The 18016-nt window shown below is 44.6% G+C and overlaps 2 protein-coding genes across 2 annotated transcripts in view; both read right to left on the reverse strand.

Moving 5' to 3' along the window:
- Nucleotides 1-2443: 2443 nt before the first annotated feature.
- Nucleotides 2444-10960, reverse strand: ano10b (anoctamin 10b; the record flags this gene model as incomplete). The annotated part of the gene is made up of 14 exons (XM_079224026.1): nucleotides 2444-4897; nucleotides 4982-5098; nucleotides 5195-5332; nucleotides 5424-5615; nucleotides 5711-5875; nucleotides 6550-6624; nucleotides 6724-6779; nucleotides 6947-7129; nucleotides 7252-7587; nucleotides 8158-8274; nucleotides 8549-8665; nucleotides 9161-9298; nucleotides 9985-10158; nucleotides 10726-10960. 14 exons carry the CDS (start codon nucleotides 10958-10960, stop codon nucleotides 4886-4888), a joined length of 2055 nt encoding a protein of 684 aa, XP_079080152.1. The 3' UTR covers nucleotides 2444-4885.
- Nucleotides 10961-16382: 5422 nt separating this feature from the next.
- The window catches only part of fa2h (fatty acid 2-hydroxylase), a gene marked incomplete at both ends in the record, with an annotated part of 28345 nt that continues 26711 nt past the window's right edge, over nucleotides 16383-18016 (reverse strand). Inside the window, 2 exons of the mRNA XM_079224091.1 lie at nucleotides 16383-16450; nucleotides 17736-17988. Coding sequence (XP_079080217.1) covers nucleotides 16383-16450; nucleotides 17736-17988 — 321 coding nt within the window. The remainder of the gene's footprint in view (nucleotides 16451-17735; nucleotides 17989-18016) is intronic.

Below are 18016 nucleotides of genomic sequence, written 5' to 3' on the forward strand. Positions count from 1 at the left end.
ACCTCATGGATCGGATCATCGGATCATGAATCGGGATGCAGGTCTTCCATCGTATTCAAACGTGTTCTTTTCATTCACACGGAACCGTGTCATCGTATTTGATCAGAACAGATTTATTCTGGATGTGCAGAGATGACGTTTCTTTTTATTATTTTTTATGACCGTCAAAGATGTTCAATTCTTTGAAGAGACATGTGACTGTGCATGTTGTTACTGTTATTTATCACGATATACCTCCATGTGTCTTGATCTGACGGGACATAGTGTAACTGTAAGTACCTTGAGGTAATCCACTGAATGATGAATTGCACACAGCAGGTAGCTTTGTGCAAGCTTTGCCCTGGGACTGATGGATTAGATTGGTTGGCCATTTAGACCAAATGATGTGATACCCTATTATGTAGCTGAGGCGTCCCCTCCCCCATGGTATTATTATTACTATACCGTATAAAGCCTCTGTGTGTTCCTCTATTTTCTCATACTGTATATTTATTTTCCCTCTTTTTGGAAGCCGAGACCAGAAGTGGAACATTTTTGTAAGGTTAAAGAAGGCCAAAGCTGTACAATAAGATTGATCCTCCTCCTCTAGTAAAGCGAGCGCATTCCAGTCGGTCCCTGCAGCCTCATGGGTACAACTAATTGGATTTTTCTTCTTTTCTTTGAAGCGTGCGACCTGTGATCGGACGGTCCGCTCGACCGTATACGCGGCGGCTGTCGCATGAAATCTGATTATGGCTCATATTTCATCAGCCGCATAAAGCATAAAAATCTGCGCAGACGAGGGATGAGAAATAAATCCCATTATTTGTTTCTGCGCGATTGCGGCCCGGCTCCCCTCAATGTGTCCGTGTCTACTGACCTGCGTTGTAACTATAGGACCACGTCTCCACGGAGCTGTGAACTTATTTTTCTGTATTTATTTATTAAAATGGAATAAATCAACTACAGTGTGTGTGCAGTGTGCTGATTTTCGAGAGAACGTGGGAAGTGGTACTGTATGGTGTTGCTCGCAGACGTTACATCATCCGAGAAGAAGAACTTCATGGGAAGATGCTGTATTCTCATGACCAGCTGTCTGCCATCTTTAGCTTCTTTATGAACTTCTTGAAAATTCACCAAACAATATATGTGGTCTATGATTGACATTGACGTCCAGAGATGGATCATTGGACCTCATGCAAGAACATTTTCGTGTTCTTAACTTTCTCATATTTAAATGTTCTTGGAGGGGTGGGGGGTCGTACCAAGTGTGCCACGTTAGATTTAGCAAATGATTCTAACTTCCGATAACTGGGTGAATGAAAGCTGAAGCTGAAATTACAGGCTGTTTTTTTAGGAGCTCCTTCATCTACCTTGTTTGTTCTCAGAGAAGAGATGAGAGGTTTCAGGGGGACGAACAGCAGACTGGATGAAGACCTGAAAAACACTGCTGTCTTTACACAGTGCAACAGTCAAATGGCGTGGTATTTGTATATGAACTTGTGTGTTTGTTCATCCTCCATAAAATGCTGGAGGCCTGGCTGAGAATGAGCCCTTCATATGTACGGGGAGAGGGGCCCCTGCTGCGCTGCCGTGTTTCTACAGTAGCCCAGAATAGACAAACAGAACACTGCTCTAGCGAGGGCCTTGCACGTGTTTACGTTACCGAAGGCCCCTGTAAGTTCTCCAACACGCTTCAGGAACACCAGGAGCCAAACCAGCCCCCGCCTGACTTCTGTTGCTCCTCGAGCAGCGTTGTTATGGTGAGGACGGCCCATGAGGCCGATGGAGTGAGCGGAGGGAAACTCAGTCGGTTGCAATCTGCAACCACACGGCGCCATCCTACACACTGTGAAATGAACATGTTAAGACATGTCCCAAAAATGTAAATCACTTGTTAATTACGTGTCATCATTACATTGCGATGACATGATCAGGTCATCAGCGTGTGTATAAATATACCAACATAACAGTTTGTTTGAAAAGGGGTGAGCCACGGTCTGTTATTTAGTGTGAGAGTCGTTATATTTTTTTTGTAAATGTTGGGGAAAATAGACTAAGGAGATGAGAACTGGAGCGCAAAAAGTCATGTGATAGAATGATAAACAAATGTCATTAAAAAGTCATTTAATACACAATATATAGAATATAATTTGAAAAAAAGTCTTGAAGTATGTCCCGAAAGAAAGATATACAGTATGTAAAAAAACATACTTTTTATAAAAAAATTTAAAGTCAGTGTAAAATGTCAAAAACAATTGTAAAGTAAGTCTAAACATCATAAAAAGGCATAGTAGAGTATAATATAATGAAAAAAGTAATAATAAAAAAAGGCTGTAGTATTATATTGTTATACGAAATGTTTCTGTTAATCGATTACAGGATAAATCCACTAATCGTTCAGTCAAATGAATGGAGCAAAGAGGGTTGGAGATAAGACACAGCAAACAACAGTTTCCTTCTGTGAGTTTATTGAAAGATCAACCGGCAAACAATGAAACCTGTTTTCTGACCTGATCCTGCAACCAAGTTATCTAATAGTTGTAATCTTCGCTATCTCTCACTATCACAACCCCTTCAACACACACACACACACACACACACACACACACACACACACACACACACACACACACACAGGTGTATAATTAATGTCAGGAGTGCACATTTACTGCCGCATGAGGAAGTCGCACCTCACTTCTGCATCTTCACTGAGGCGGTCCTGCAGCCACCAGGGTACATACTGTGAAAAAGCTGCATGTGGAATTACATGGAAAGTGTCTAGTGCCTCCTGGTGGCTGGAAAGAATACTAAACTACCTCTTAAAATGAATATCTTATGAGGAAAAACAATACGCCACTGTGTGGGAGAATTGGTGGACTCTGCCAATGGATTTGACGTTCGTGGCATGATGACAAATGTAAATCAAATAAAAAATAACATGAATGTAAAGGTACAGACTACTGGTGAATTAGTCGCTGCAGCACAGTGAACTCAAGCAGTCGTCCTTAGAGGCACACAACAGGTCAGCAGGTGAGTAAAGACGGAAATCCACACACATTTAAAAATATCTACATTTCTAATAAAAGCACACAGCGGCTCTTTGGTAGCTCTCCATCACTTTAGAAGCAAATCAAATCTCAGTACATAGTTCGCTGTATTCATTGCATGTCACAGATGTGCCACGGTCTCATGCTCTGGTTATGTAAGGAGAGTAACAAGAGCAACATTTTCTTCTCACTACTCAACCTGAGGCAAATCTGTAAGCGTTTTCTTCGTGATTTCTTACGAGGTCGTCTTCAACATCAATTCAGACAAGACGAGTGAGTTGTTTACAATAACAGAGTGAAGCGGATGCAGTAGAGCGTTCATAAATACATGTGTCAAACCCTCCACTCTAAAAGGCTTTGCATCACTCTTTTCTCACTGTCACGAAAGAATTAGAATTCAATCTGCTATTTCTCCACCAAATTTAGGATTTTCGGAAGTTAAAGTTGTTGTTTTTTGCCCACCGGGGGTCAGCACAACTAACTGTACACACAACATTGATGTTGGGTTGTGTTTCTGTCCTCCTAATATCCAATATTCCCTCTCCTTTTGGCTCTGTTTTTGGTCTCCACCAGCTCCTCAGGGAAATATCTGCTCCCTTTAGCTGCTTCAAGTTCAATTATGACTTTTATCAGTGCTTTTAAATTATTATTTTGACTGAAAACAACTGAATTCAGACTGACGAGAGCAGTGCGAGTCGATCAAAACAGCAAAGTTAAAAACCCCAAACCATGAGCTTAGAGATGCTGTAAAGCTCTGTTGATCTGAGCTGAACAGATGGGTGATAATTCTCTGTGGTTTCATTATTATGAGCCCGACCGCTCACGGAGAAATATGGAATAAAGGTGCTCAACGTGAAGATTCAGAGCACATCTATTGCCTCTCATCTTTAGGTGCTTAACAGCGCTGAAGGAGTTAACAGTGTTTACCGGAGGGTGGGCGCTACGCTACGCGCTAACATGCACGAAAAATGCAAGCAAGGCCCGAAAGCGAGGAGAAGCTCGGATTACAGCACACACAGAGGGAGTCATGACTCCACTGTATCAAGTAGCTATTTGGTTGTATATTAATGCTCTGCATGTTGAAATGGGAATCGTTAGAGCAGCTTATAAAAACAAGTATACGTTTATTTTTGTCTTAAAGACTTAGTTTAGTAGTGCTAAACAGTGATTTCCCTCAGCATAAATAAAAAAAATTTATCCTATTTTATAATCCCTCCATGGATGATACTCTCCTCCTATTATGAAACCTATTGAACACTAACTATGGCTATCACTAAGTAAACTGAAGAAAAACACTTGCTTTCCGTTTAAAAAAATTAAAACGGAAAGCCTTGTCAAGTATTCTGTCCGCCTTGGACTCGTAACATCAAACACTCTGCCCTGTCGTCCTTTACTACTGTAACTACTGACTGAACTGGAGCCAAAGCAATTTAACATCATTAAGTGCCCTCATTACATTTTGACAAAGCCTGCAAAAGCCTCCGTCATCATACCAAAGTCTTAATTTTAGTTAAAGTTAGTTTTAAATTAAAGGGCGTCTGCACACATAATAAAGTCTAACATATACATAAAAAAAACGTTTTAGCTGCTGTTTCAATGGCACTTGCAGTGTACATGTAATATGAGTGTGCATCTTAAAATGGTGCACATTGCAGAAGCACCATAACTAGTGGAGCAGCAGGGGCAGCGTTTGGGGCACAGCAGAATGCATTGTGGGCCCTGCTGAAGATATAAGGCTCTTCTCCTACGTGGGTCCACACAACACTGAGGTTGGTACCATCTTCTCGCTAAAGCCGGCGTGCACAGGACAACACAAGCAACAGCTCGCCGCTTCGGCGGCGCAATCAAGATCCTTCTCAGTGCAGCTTCTGGAAGACAAGAATGGGAAGATGTCACGCCAATGAAGTGGAACTTTAAAGAAAGAAGGTGAAGTGCATGGTGGAGGGGTTAACCTGCTCTCTCAGGGCCTGCATGGACGTGAACTCAATATGCTCCCTCTTCTTCCGGATCCAGGCCGGTTCATCAGGTATCAGCACCGACATAATCACCTTCACCAAGATCAGCACGTGCTGCAAACGAACGCAAAAGACCCCAAAAATAAATGTCACGCTGTAATTATCCGTCATGTGACTCTCACTGGTGGTGCTCTCCCTGCTCCCTCTTACCTCCACCACAACAGCCAACACCAGGATGTTGGTGCCGCTCAAGCCGCCGTCCCGGCACACCTTCTGCAACCACGGCGACAGCAGCAGCAGCCAGCAGTTGGACACCACGGAGACGAAACTCAGGATCTCGAAGGCGATCTGAAACACAAGGACGGTGACGAGATAACTGAGTGAGACGCACCGGCCGCGTCTCAGCTCTGTTTTCGCGTTGTGCTTTTTTGCCGCTGACCTGCCACACGCGCATGTTGGCCGCGGGCGGAGAGAAGGGCTTCCGGAAGAGTTTACAGATCTTGTAGGCGTCCGTTCGGATCTCCGTCAGGTTGTTGAGGAGCAGCAGCACGGCCGTCAGGGGAAACACGCAGGAGAAGAGACTCAAATACCCAAACTGCACCAGGAGCTCGATGTACTCCCCAAACAAGCCCTGTGGCGGGAAAAAACAAAAAAACTGTGTCAGAAGCTGCCAGAGCGGCTTTTAAGCAATGTGTTCTAGTTTTTGTCTGCATGCTGCACACTCACGGGGAAAACAGGCAGGGCGCTTTGGTTCCGGAATTTATCCTCCTGTGGGTCGTCTTCGCTCTCCGTCCTATGGGGGGCGCTGATGAACCGGTCCACCAGGAAGGGGATGACCACCTCTGTCACCTGGTTCAACAGCTGGGTCACTATCAGCAAAGACGCCAGGCGCTTCAGACAGACAAAGAGAACACGACAACTTGTTGTCACTCAGGGGGCTTTTTAAAAGTTTCATTCACTGACTTCACTGGTGAGGCCAAACACAGAGGACCGCCTCCCAACATTAACATGGCGAACAGGAAGTCGTCAGGGTTTTCTCAGCCTGTGTTGAGAAACTACATTTTTCAAAGAACGACTGCGTTAGAAACAAGGTGGGTGGAGTTCAAAAGACACGGGCAGGGACGCACTATCAAGTTGCATTATGGGAATTGTGGGAGCCAGCTTTTTTGGGGATCATGACCCACATTGATAATAAGGGACCTGATTCATGAAGCATCCTTGTACAAATAGTTGCCCCTTCTGAAGAAACTCTTAGACAGTTCTTTCAAATGATGATGGGTTTAAGAATTGTACTCCTTACAGTTACAACAAGTAAAGATCAAAGTTATCCACAAAGCATCTTAGCCTTTGAAGAGAGCTTTCCTTTGGAGCAGGCGCTGAGGACCTTTTCAGCTTCAGAGTTTCTTAAGCAGAGGGAAGATGGGAAGATGAGGAGGTACGAGAATATTCTCCGAACGCTGGCTGACGTCGACCAAGTTTAGGGAAGTGCATTGCTAAACCACTGGGGGTCCCTGCTCGAAGACACAACACTCAACTGAGACCGGTGGAAGATTTGTTGCCGTTACCTTGCGAAGCAAAGGCACGTCCTGCTTGAAGAAGGCGATGTGGAAGAGCACTGCAAAGCAGTTGAAGAAGGTGAACTGATGGGAGAGAGAGAGAGAGAGAGAGACATGAGCCGGATGAAAGCGGCTGCTGGTTAAGAGGAGATATGAAGCTATAATGGTCGGCGAGGAACTCACCACCAAGACTTTGGCCGTCAGATGGTTCTCGAAGGCGGACTCCTCCCTGTGGTTCTCTAAAGGAACACACAAGGGGAATTATAGGCCGATCGCAACGACCTGGCCAGCCGAGTGACTCCCGTTGTGTCCCCGTCTCTCCCTCCCTTACCTCAGCCTCAGCATTGGTTTCCAACACAAACCATCATCAGTACAAGACAAACGTGCCCCTCTCCGTCTCACTCACCGTATTCAGTCATGGACCGGGCCACCGTCCTGTAAACGGTGCCCAGCATATTTGTGTAGGCGATGTGAAGCACCGAGGGCACGTAGAGCAGGGTCTGAGACAGCAGGGAGTCCCAGTCTCCATGGAGCTGTTGCACCTGGGCCTCCGCCCAGTAGAAGCACAGCATCCCCAGAACCACCAACCCTGCAGAGGGCAGGGCACACAAAGACGTAGGAAGAGCTGAGAGGTTTGCATTCTCCAAACAGCAATTTCACAGTTTCAGTTACGTGCGCTGATGAGGTTGTTCATTTCTCATCCAGTTGTACCTAGAAAGAGCCCCACCACTGGGACGGACACCAGCGCCATACGCAGGTCCCTCTGCCATCCAGGAAAGAGCGGCTCCACCCGGCCCGTCACGGGGTTGACCCCGAGGTCGCCGTGGAAGCCGGGCCGGGGCTCGGCGAAGCGCTCGGCGAGGTGCATGGTCCCCCAGCGGTAGGACAGGGAGGAGCTCCGGCGCTTCCACATCTCCATGACCACCGTGGACCAGAGCATGCTGAAGACCGCCTGGACCATGTGACCGCTGACGGCCGCCCCCGAGTCCTCGTCACTTGTGACCGGCGAACCCGAGAGGGACTCGTCCATCTCCTTCTGGACCTCCCCTGTGGCGGGGAGAGAGAAACTCAGTGTCCAACTGGCAGATGCAGTCAGGGTGCAATACTTATTGAGACATTTTTCCTGTTCCTGTTCACCTGTGGACTCTGTGTGGACTGTTCCGCCCAGGCCAGTGAGCTCCTGTGTCTTTATTTGACCAATAAACAGCTGACCCCCCGTCTGCCTAGTATGTCTGCATCTGGGTCCTATTCCTAATAATTAGCTTTCGATCTAGTTTTTAAGATAACAGGATTAAATAAAATTCTGGCAACAACCGTTCTTGGTAAGATTAGCGAGGCGTCTCTCTTTTTTATGATTATTATAGCCTCACTTGGGCAGACCGGTATTATTGTTTTCCTCATTCAGTGTAAAGCATCACGTCAAGCTCAAACATCTGCTTCACCTTAATATAATATGTGCTGAAACAAAGCAGACTTGTTAGATACTTTTCAAGGTGTGAACAGGTTTCTGCTTCAGGTACTCTAGTAGCTTGCAAAATAAATGCATATGTCTCCATTATAATGGAAAAACTTGACTGTGTACATTCACAAAAAAAAAGGAGAAATCCGCACACCTACCTGAGAAGTAAGTGATGGACAGGCCCAGTATGGCTAGCGGGAGCAGAGACCAGGTGTAGAAATCAAGGAAGCTGAAGTAGAAAGCCACAGAGCTTCCGAAATACCCGTTGACTGAATCTGGACAAAGTAGCAGACGGGTTGTCTGGTGTAAGTGCACGGCTGGTTCCCTCAAATCAAGAGACAGCCATTGCAAATTCTGATATATTTGAATATTTTGTTTGCCAATTCGCATTAGCTTCTGCATGTGTGTGTGTGTGTGTGAGTGTGTGTGTGTGTGTGTGTGTGTGTGTGTGTGTGTGTGTGTGTGTGTGTGTGTGTGTGTGTGTGTGTGTGTGTGTGTGTGTGTGTGCAGTCATGTGTGCAGTCATGTGTTTGCTGTATTTACACCCACCCAGCGGCTGAGCCAGCTGATTCCCAGAATACCAGGCCTCACTGAGATCCTTCAGCTGGTCCGGGTTGTGGAGGGGAAGCGTGTCCACAATAACACCAGCTGACCCGAGCTTCCGCCCTGCAACAACATTCCTTTAGACCCACAACAAAGCAACACTCACACACACCTCACAGTGGCCTGGAGAGGGACGGACGCGATGACTAATCCACACTGTACACAGTAACACACACACACTTACTCAGTGCGTCACACACTCCGAGGCTGATGCTGACCGAAGCAATTTCTTGATCGAATGCGAGGAGAGAGCAGAACCGCTGAGGTCAGCGAGACAACGATGCACATACTGGCTGAATGTGGAGTGTTTACAACATTGCTGTCAATATGTCATAAAAAAAAGTGTGGATGAGATTTCTCAAGACATATAAGTCTATGAAGTGGAATAGATGAGTGCAACAAGAGATGTGTGTGTGTTTCCATCTTTGTTAAGGATCAAATTAAGCAACAAATTGAAAAACAGAAATCCTCCCAATACATCATTTTTTCCCCATATATGGATGTTTCCCCCACTGTGTGCACATCATGTCGGCCCCATACTGGCAGGAGAGCACTCACAGATGCTGTCACGGTGTTGCAGTGTGTAGTTGTCAGGCAGGCCGGGTACTCTCAGGTCTCTCTGCGCCCGCAGACCGTCCAGCTCATACTTCACGATGTACTGCCGCTCCGCCAGGGTCAGGAACGCCTCCATGTTGTCTGTCACACACGTGAATGGAGACTGATATGTGGATGTAGCCAAGCGATGAATACGAACGCACACGAGAACCTGCGAGGCCGCACTTATCGGCCTGTTGTGCTTTATTAGGTCTGTGGTTCTCAACCTGGGGTTTGGGGACCCCCAAGGGAGAATCTTTCAGGGGGTTGCCAGATGGTTGTGGGGGGAAATGTAATAACTATACCTGGGATTGTTTTTATATTACCTCGGCCGTACCGCTGACATAATTTGCAACAGAATATATTTTAGCTTGTTTCTGGGAGTCAAAGTGTGCCTTTCTGACGGGGGATTTCAGGCAGGGAAAAAGTCACGGAATGGACCAAAAATCCACACCGCCTGGAGCACGATGGACAACTCCTAGTCTGTTAAAAACAACAACAACAACAACAACAACAACAACAACAAAAAACCTGGGGGGATGAAGTTGAGAACCACAGCTTTAAGCTAAATGCTAACACTCACAAGCTAGCATGCTCACAATGATAATGCTACCATGGTGGTTTAGTATGTATCATAAATGCTACATGTGAGTGACTATAAATATAATATATATATAAATCTGAGCAACTGGTAACGTAAACATGGAGACAGTAACACTTGCCATACCATGCAAAAATGCACATTTTGTTGTTGTAATAAACATGTAATGTGCATTCAGGGCCAGTACCTGCATTTTTAAAGTTGTTTCTGTCGTTGTAGGAGAAGGCTTCCATTTCCTCGTTGTGGTAAGTCTTACATAGACCCAACTCTTCAGTGGCTTTAAGCAACGTGCAGCGCGGGGCGGAGAGAACGATGATGTCACCACTGGCGTCCTCGCCCGGGTGCGCCAGCAATGCAGCACCTGGGGAGAGACAGTGAAACTCTTATTTAGTTTTCCTTTTTCAATAGTTGATATATTATCAAAACTCACTAGCATGATTTGGTTTCCCGAGAAGTTAAGGAGTTCTGTCTTAGTTTGGTTGAGCTTTATGTTGTATATGATGTGACATTCAACTGGATGATGTAAAAATAATGTTGCGTGTCATCAGCAAAGAAATGATAATGAAATGGAATTCTCCATTCATAAGGTAATTTGAATATTGTGAATATGTGAATACGGCTGCAGAAAACCAGTGTCCTTCTTTTTTTCATGTTTTCTGTCCTAATTAAATGTAAACACCCCTCTAGTGTATATTTAGATAGGAATCATTTCACTATATTTATGTATTTTGCCAATTGGCATGCAAATGCATTATTGCCAGATGCTTTAAATGCTCGACACCCTCCAGGCCACGACTCTCCTGTCCAATAGACTTCCAGTATGAGAGAAAGGCTCACACATGTTCGATATGCATGCTTTAGTCGATGCAGACGGAGCAGTGAGCTCTGCAGGACTCCTGCGGCTCATCACCGTTATCCGAGCCCTCACCTCCATCTTTCTGAGGCGTTCCAATCACTCGGATGAGCCACCTCTTCGTCTCCGGGCGAACCTTCTCTCCGAGCTTCACCAGGACCAAAGGCTCGACCCGCTCCGATACGCAGCAGGGGCAGCTGACTCTGGTCCAGTCCGGTCCAATGGTGGCAGCACCCGATGGAGTCTTGACCTCTGGCTGTTCGGCTGTTTCCATGCCGCCGCCGTCTTCATCGCCAGCTGCCTTGCTCATGCTGAGACTGTGACAAAATGTTAACAAAACAGTTTTAGTTTGTGGTTCCCGTCCGCCGTTATGCTCACTGTTTTCCATCCTAAACATCTCCCAAGAGGAGCTAGGGGGTGGATCGTCTTCAAAGAACTGTTGGTTTGGTGACACTCTAAAAAGAATGGCGAGACGTTTTCTATGAAATATTTAACGTCTATTTGTACATGGTCCCCAGAGGATAAATTCTACTGACGTTTAGTGATCTGACTTTACATCTAGCGCCAACAGTGGATCAAAGTTTTCACTTCTCCTGAGAAATATCTGAGTATCTACAGGATGGACTGGGACAATGTTGTGCGCAGACATTCGTGGTTACCAGAGGTTGAACTTTATTGATCGACTGACATTTCCTCCAGCCTCACCATGAGGTTGACATTTGCGTTTTTACAGGAGATCCCTTATCATCAGTTCAAACACCTGTGAGAATGCCAGTCCAAAGTACAATTCAGCTGAACATTGTGTGAATAAACAAATATCAGCTGCTAAACATGGTAAAGATTAAACCCTCTTTACTTCACAATGTTCACTTTGCACATGTGAGCACAGTAGCATACACTTGTCAGTTAACTATTTATTAATCATTTTATGAGCCCAGCCACGAGGCAATAAAAAGTCTACCTCTTATTCTCCCTGTTTAAGGACTCGGTCAGTGTGCCACCGAACACTCCCAACCTCTGTTACCTCCTTTCTGAGATGACTCTTTCATTTTTTTTAATGATCCATTTACATATTTGAGTGCAATCATATCCTGACCGTTATGACTTTCATCTTTCATTTCTGCATTTGCATCAGCAGCTATGACATTATAACAGCATTATGCTGGTTGTGTGAGACAGCAATTTCAGGCACAGTCTTCCAGGAGTCTGATACTGCTGTCGGTGTTCTAATTTCAGTTACTTGTTCCCCTTCTCAGGAAGTAATTGTGGTTATTTCGGCAAAAAACAGCAAATAAAGTAACTTCCTCTGCATCGCTTCTGGGCTTGAAGATACACTGACACACAGACACACTCATGGTGGACACAACAAGACTTGACAGAGATACAGGAAGACACGACTGGAAGCGATGCCGTCCCTCCTATAGCGACTGAGTAATGTTGAAACAGATGATGACATCGAGAGAGAGAGACATGTGCAGGGTGACTACAGGAAATACAGCACCTGGCAGGGAGCGGTGATGATGAGGTGCTCTGGTCTCCGGTCCTACAGCAGGCCCACAACCCCTCCACCCAGCTCCTGTTTGAACACACACACACACACACACACACACACACACACACACACACACACACAAATGAACGTGAAGATAATCTGTTCTGTTTTCTTGAATAGAAACCAGATACAACACACTCTCACTCTCTGCACACACTTACCCAGCCTCAGTGTGTGGTTCCTCCCAGCTTCCTGTGCGGGTATATATATATATGTGTGTGTGTGTGAATATGGAAGGAATGCGGAGGAACTTCCAGAGACTGCAGGGTGTGGAGTGTTGTTTGGTTTATATTCAGACTCCTCCCTCCAGCCAGCGCTCTGCTTTACAGCTGCTACTGGGTCCTACTGCTCCACCCGTCTTGGCTCTGTGTTAAAACTGTGTGAGAAAACACACACACACACACACACACACACACACACACACCTAAAAGATGCTCCGGGGCAACTACACTGTGATTTGAGCATTCTTAGACAATTCAAAGCATGTCGGTGGAGTCCTCCTGACCTTTTCTGTATCCAAACAAGAGCTTTCAATGTTTGACACAAATATAAACCGTACCGTACCACATGTGACCACAGTGGTTCTCAAAATGAGGGTTGAAACCCTAAAAGGGATCGTGAGAAGAATGTTAAAGGTCGCAAGGTGACTATCATAGCGGGTGGGCAGGGGGGCTAGAAAAGAAGAAGAAGAAACTTTATTTGTCATATAACATACTTTTTACATACATAAATGAAATAGGTCTTCTGCATTTAACCCATCCTTAGCAGGAGCAGTGGGCTGCTGAAAACCTACATTATGCCATACAGCAGATTCATTTTCTAATCTTTGCTGAGGAATTTTTTTCCCACTTAAATTCTTAAACATGTTTTTGAAAAATATCAAGGATATATTCACTCTTTGTATTAACAGGCATGCACCATGCCATTCGGTTTGCATTCAGGAAGTCACTGAAAAATGAGAGACGCTAGCAGTCCTGTGAGGGAGTGCTAGAGCAGTGGTTATCAAATGGGGGTAATAGCACCCCTGGGGGTATTTGAAGGCACCGCTGGGGGTACTTCAGATAAAAAGATATATATATATATATATATATATATATATATATTTATTTAAAATTAGCATTAATGAAAACATTTCACATGGGGTGCATCACTGAAAAAAGCAGGGAGATGAATGCTAACATCCCCATGCTAACATGCTAACTATGACAACAATGGCACGCTAGCATTTGCCAGGTAATGTTCACCACCCGACTAGGAGCAAAGTGAAGCTGAGACCGACGGTAGTTTTGTTCGTTTGGTAAAGAAGATATCAATAAAAGCCTTGGACAAAGTCAACTGTGGACCTGGTGGTGGCGCTGCAACCAAAGCCAACAGTCACGTTCCTGGTAGTCCATTGCAGTCTGTGGAGCTGTGTCACTAAAGCAAATTAAATGACGGACCTTGTGGCGCTAAATGGAAAAGTCAGGGGATCCCTAAGTTTAGTGTGGTCATCTTCTGGGGACCATGAATGTAATGTGTCATATTCATCTAACAGTGGTGAGATATTTCAGTGTGGACCAATCGGCTGACTTACCAACATACCCACCTGGTGGGGAACCGATGCTTCATGCTAGATATAATATGGAGCTCTCTGAAAGTCCCCTTGACGTTTTTAGTATAGTATAAGTACATTTGTATGTTATTGTAGTATCTGCTGACTGTTCTGAAGGGTTAGGAATGGCAACATTGGTTGGCAGTCCACCACTTAGGTACGAACTGAAATATCTCAACAAATATTTGATGGATTTCCATGCCATTTACCGTAGGGGGTAAATGCAATGGAAGGCCATCAAATATTTGTATACTATATTTGTTCAATATTATTATTAATCTTAAAAGGTTTTTTTTAAGATGAATTGTAATAATGTTGCTGATCCCTTAACCCTCAGCTCCTAAAATCCTCCTTAAATCTACAAACGTTTCTGTTTGCTGTTGAACCAGATTCAAGGATATTAATACATTTCTGCATTTCACTACTGCATTTTATTTCTTAAACTTTAACTTGTATTCCATTTTTAGCTTTTTAATGTTTGACTGACTGTTTTTATTGTTTAAATGAATGACAATTTTTTTAAATCTTCTTTTCTTTTGCATTATGTTTTGATGCTTTTAATGGTTTTATGTGAAGCACTTTGAATGACCTTATTGTTGAAATGTACTATAAATAAACTTGCCTTGCCTTAATCACGGAAATGTATAACAAACAGTGATCAAACAAAATGTAAAAGACAGACTGACATCAGAAATATACAGCCATTTATTTACAAATACGTTGTTGTTGTTTTTGCATTTGCATAGACACTTACAATTACAGATAGATATTAAAGTAAACAGATTCAGCGAATATCATTTCATGCTGTATAATTTAGCACAAGGAAAAGTCCACTTGTCAGGATCAAGGCGTACAAGCTGTGGCCTTCCATCTGTATCATATAAATATACATAAATAAGATCTGCGTGGACTTCATTCGGACAGGTGGAATCGTTCCACAATTACACTCATCTTCTTCTTCATCAATATCATCATTGTCATCATTATCTCCACCTTCATTACCGACATCAAAAGGAATCTTTGGTTTTCTCTGAAGCAACTTATGTAGTTAAAAAACAAAACAGAAGCAGAGTTTGGTGACACAGCCCTCTTGAGGGTTACCTGAAGACTTCATTGTTATTGCTGCACTGAATAGTAAGAAAAGATAACTACGCAAATGAAATCATTTCACTGCATTATTGTTATTATTTCACTCTTCATTAATGTTCTGAAATAGATTTTATTTTACACAATGTAGGAATGTATGTACATGTATATATATTATGTAAATAGGAGTCTCTTCTTCAAACTAGAAAAATGGATGAAAGATGATTTTCTGCATTTGTGGTATATTCTCATTTTGCTTTACTCATTCATGTAAATGTTATTTAATAGTTTGTTCTGCTTTAGTTATCAGTGTTGCCGTGGAGTGTTCAGGAGACATTGTGAGGATCCGCCGGTCGCCATCAGGGCCTCCTGCTGCCCGGTCAGATGGTTCGGCCATCGTCATCCTGCTGGGGTCTGCGGGGGCCTCAACAAAAAAAGACCCCCGAGATCCCCACAGCAGGAAGTCTGACGGGCCGGCCTCATGCCTCCAGCTCTGACGCCATGGCAACGCACTACATCCATCCATCTCTACATCCCAACGCATTTGTTTTCTCAATGCCGATAAGAAAAAAAAATCTGCTCACTCCGGCAACGTAAAACGCCGCCGCAATTAAACACCCTCCTCTTCTGTACAAAGCATCTTACAAAACACAGTTTCTACATCTGTGATGCATCGTTAATAACGAAAAAACTAAACGGACAAAGTATTACAAAAGACTTGCAAAAATATATATATCTCCAGTGGTTAGAAACATGTGGGACTCGGCTTTACATGACATAAACATGACATTGCATTAGTGCCCTACAGCTTGATTTCACTTCTGCGGCTTCGCTGATCATTAATGAATTAAATGCCAACCGTCAGCATATTCAAATGTCTGAAATCAAAACATTTTTCATAGCAGTTTCCAAACAGTGAAGCCAGAAGAACGGAGGAGGGATCATCTCTAGACTGTTATGATACCTGCAGCCCACAGAGAGTAGCAGCACGGCTCTGGGTCTGAGAAGCATTAAAGCTGCACAAAGAACAGGAAAAGAGCGTATTTGGAATATCTTTTGGGGGAGTTTTCTTCGGTGTGATTTTGAATGTGCGATATACTTTTATACAGCTGGAAAGGAACGTGCTTGTATGTGTGTCTGTTCGAGTGTGTGTGTCCCTCACAGTCTGTCCCTGGCCTTCCTCCGGTGACTCGGCTGGACGAGGTCAGTGGTGGTCGATGTTGATTTGGTTATTAATAATAAAACAAAAATTTCAAGAAAACGGCTTTGCAACTGTGCAGGAATGATCACAGAGAGGAAACGGTGTGTACCACATGACCGAGCTCAGGCCAAGAATGTTTCAAAAGGGAGGATGACGGAAGATGGACTCGTCGGATCCTCCGTGGTTTTGGAAAAGCTTTGGCGGCGGAGATTGAAGTCCGGGATGGTTACAGCACGTGGGCGGGTTGCTAGCTGGAGGGTGGTTGATAAGTCCTGTGGCCCTTCAGGAGCACCGTCTCCATTTTAGAACTTCTCACCGGGGATGACTGTGTTGAAGGGGTGGTCCCAGAACGTGGAGGTTATTCCGAAACCTGGAAAGAGATTACGTTGACACTTTAAGATGGAGCGGACAAAAACAGAAGCGGCGTGGAGAATCAAATCGAACAACTAATCCCCCCCTTGGTCATACAGCAGGGGTCTCAAACTCAATTTGACTTGGGGCCACCGCTGGTATTGGGATCTCATCGGAGGGCCACACAGAAAGCACAATATTTTTGAAATATATTTTAATATTATTTATTTACTTTTCGTCATAAAAAAAGGCAACCAGCAGTTTCTATACATTTTTATATTAGTTTTTAACAGTGCAAATATATTTAGATTTTTTTAAATAACTTATTGAAACTGCACCGAACCAACAAATGCAATCCCTGAATACATATGTACTTTATTCTATTTCTTGCCAGACACCTGGCAGCGCTTCTGCTCACACAGCTGAGCCACATTGACCATGATCCAGGTCACAGTATAGAAACCCTAATCCAGGTCACAGTGAAAACCCTGATCCAGGTCACAGTGAAACCCTGATCCAGGTCACAGTGAAACCCTGAGTGAAGCAAGGTCCATAACCCATCTTGGATCATCAAGTTCAGAAACTTTGGACCAGCGCAACCAGTCCGTTTTTTTTGCCTGTCATAGAAGGGGAGCATCCGTGGTAGTGCCCACCAGTCTGTTCCAGGTAAACCAGCTCGCTCAATCGCGCCGCACAGCTCCTGAACTACACCCTTGGCTGTGGTGCGACCGTGCATTGGACACAAACTCAGCAATTCTTCCGTCACTTCGAATTGCTCATTAATACCCCAGATGAATATGGCTAGCTGAGCATTGTCGGTTATGCAGTGAAACCTCGGGCTTTTTGACGTAACTGATCATAGAGGTCACTCGACAGCTCGTTAATCCGCTCTGCCATGGTGTTTGCCGATAGAGAGATATTGCTGAACAAGCTCTTCTTTTCTGGACACAGAATATCAGCGACATGCAACATGCAATCCTTCAGAAACTGGCCTTCGGTGAACGGCTTTCCTGCTTTGGCGATTAACTCACCCACCACATAACTTTATGAAAAAGACTTTGCTGAGACGCGAGTCCTTTCTGAAGCTGCGTGGCTTGTTTTTTCCTCTCGTCTCTCAGGTAATGACGCTTGAGATTATATTACTATAAAACGGATACTTTTTCTTGCATGTGAATGTGAGAGCATGTGAGAAAAACGCGCGAGCCGCACTAACACTAAACTTTAATGTCAAGTAGGGGCCCACAAAATATCGGCTCGCGGGCTGCGAGTTTGAGACCCATGTCTTACAGGCTTCAAGTGCTCACCTGCCCTCTGGTGCTCAAAGTGGTGTTTGACGTGGTAGGCCTTCAGGCCGTACATGTACGAGCCCTTCTTGGGCGAACCGTAGTGCAGGTAGTAGTGGATCATGTCGTACACGACGTAGCCGCACAGGCCTCCGACGAACACGGACGTCCCGAGGATCTCTGGGAGCGTCCTGCAGAGGAGGAGATAGAAACTTCCCACCACCAGGGAGGCCAGGCCGGGGGGGAAGACCAGCCGGGAGCCGTCGTACGGAGACTGTGGAGACAAGACATCGCACACCGAG

The sequence above is a fragment of the Taurulus bubalis genome (genome assembly GCF_910589615.1).
Source record: "Taurulus bubalis genome assembly, chromosome: 9".
NCBI classification, from domain to species: domain Eukaryota; kingdom Metazoa; phylum Chordata; class Actinopteri; order Perciformes; family Cottidae; genus Taurulus; species Taurulus bubalis.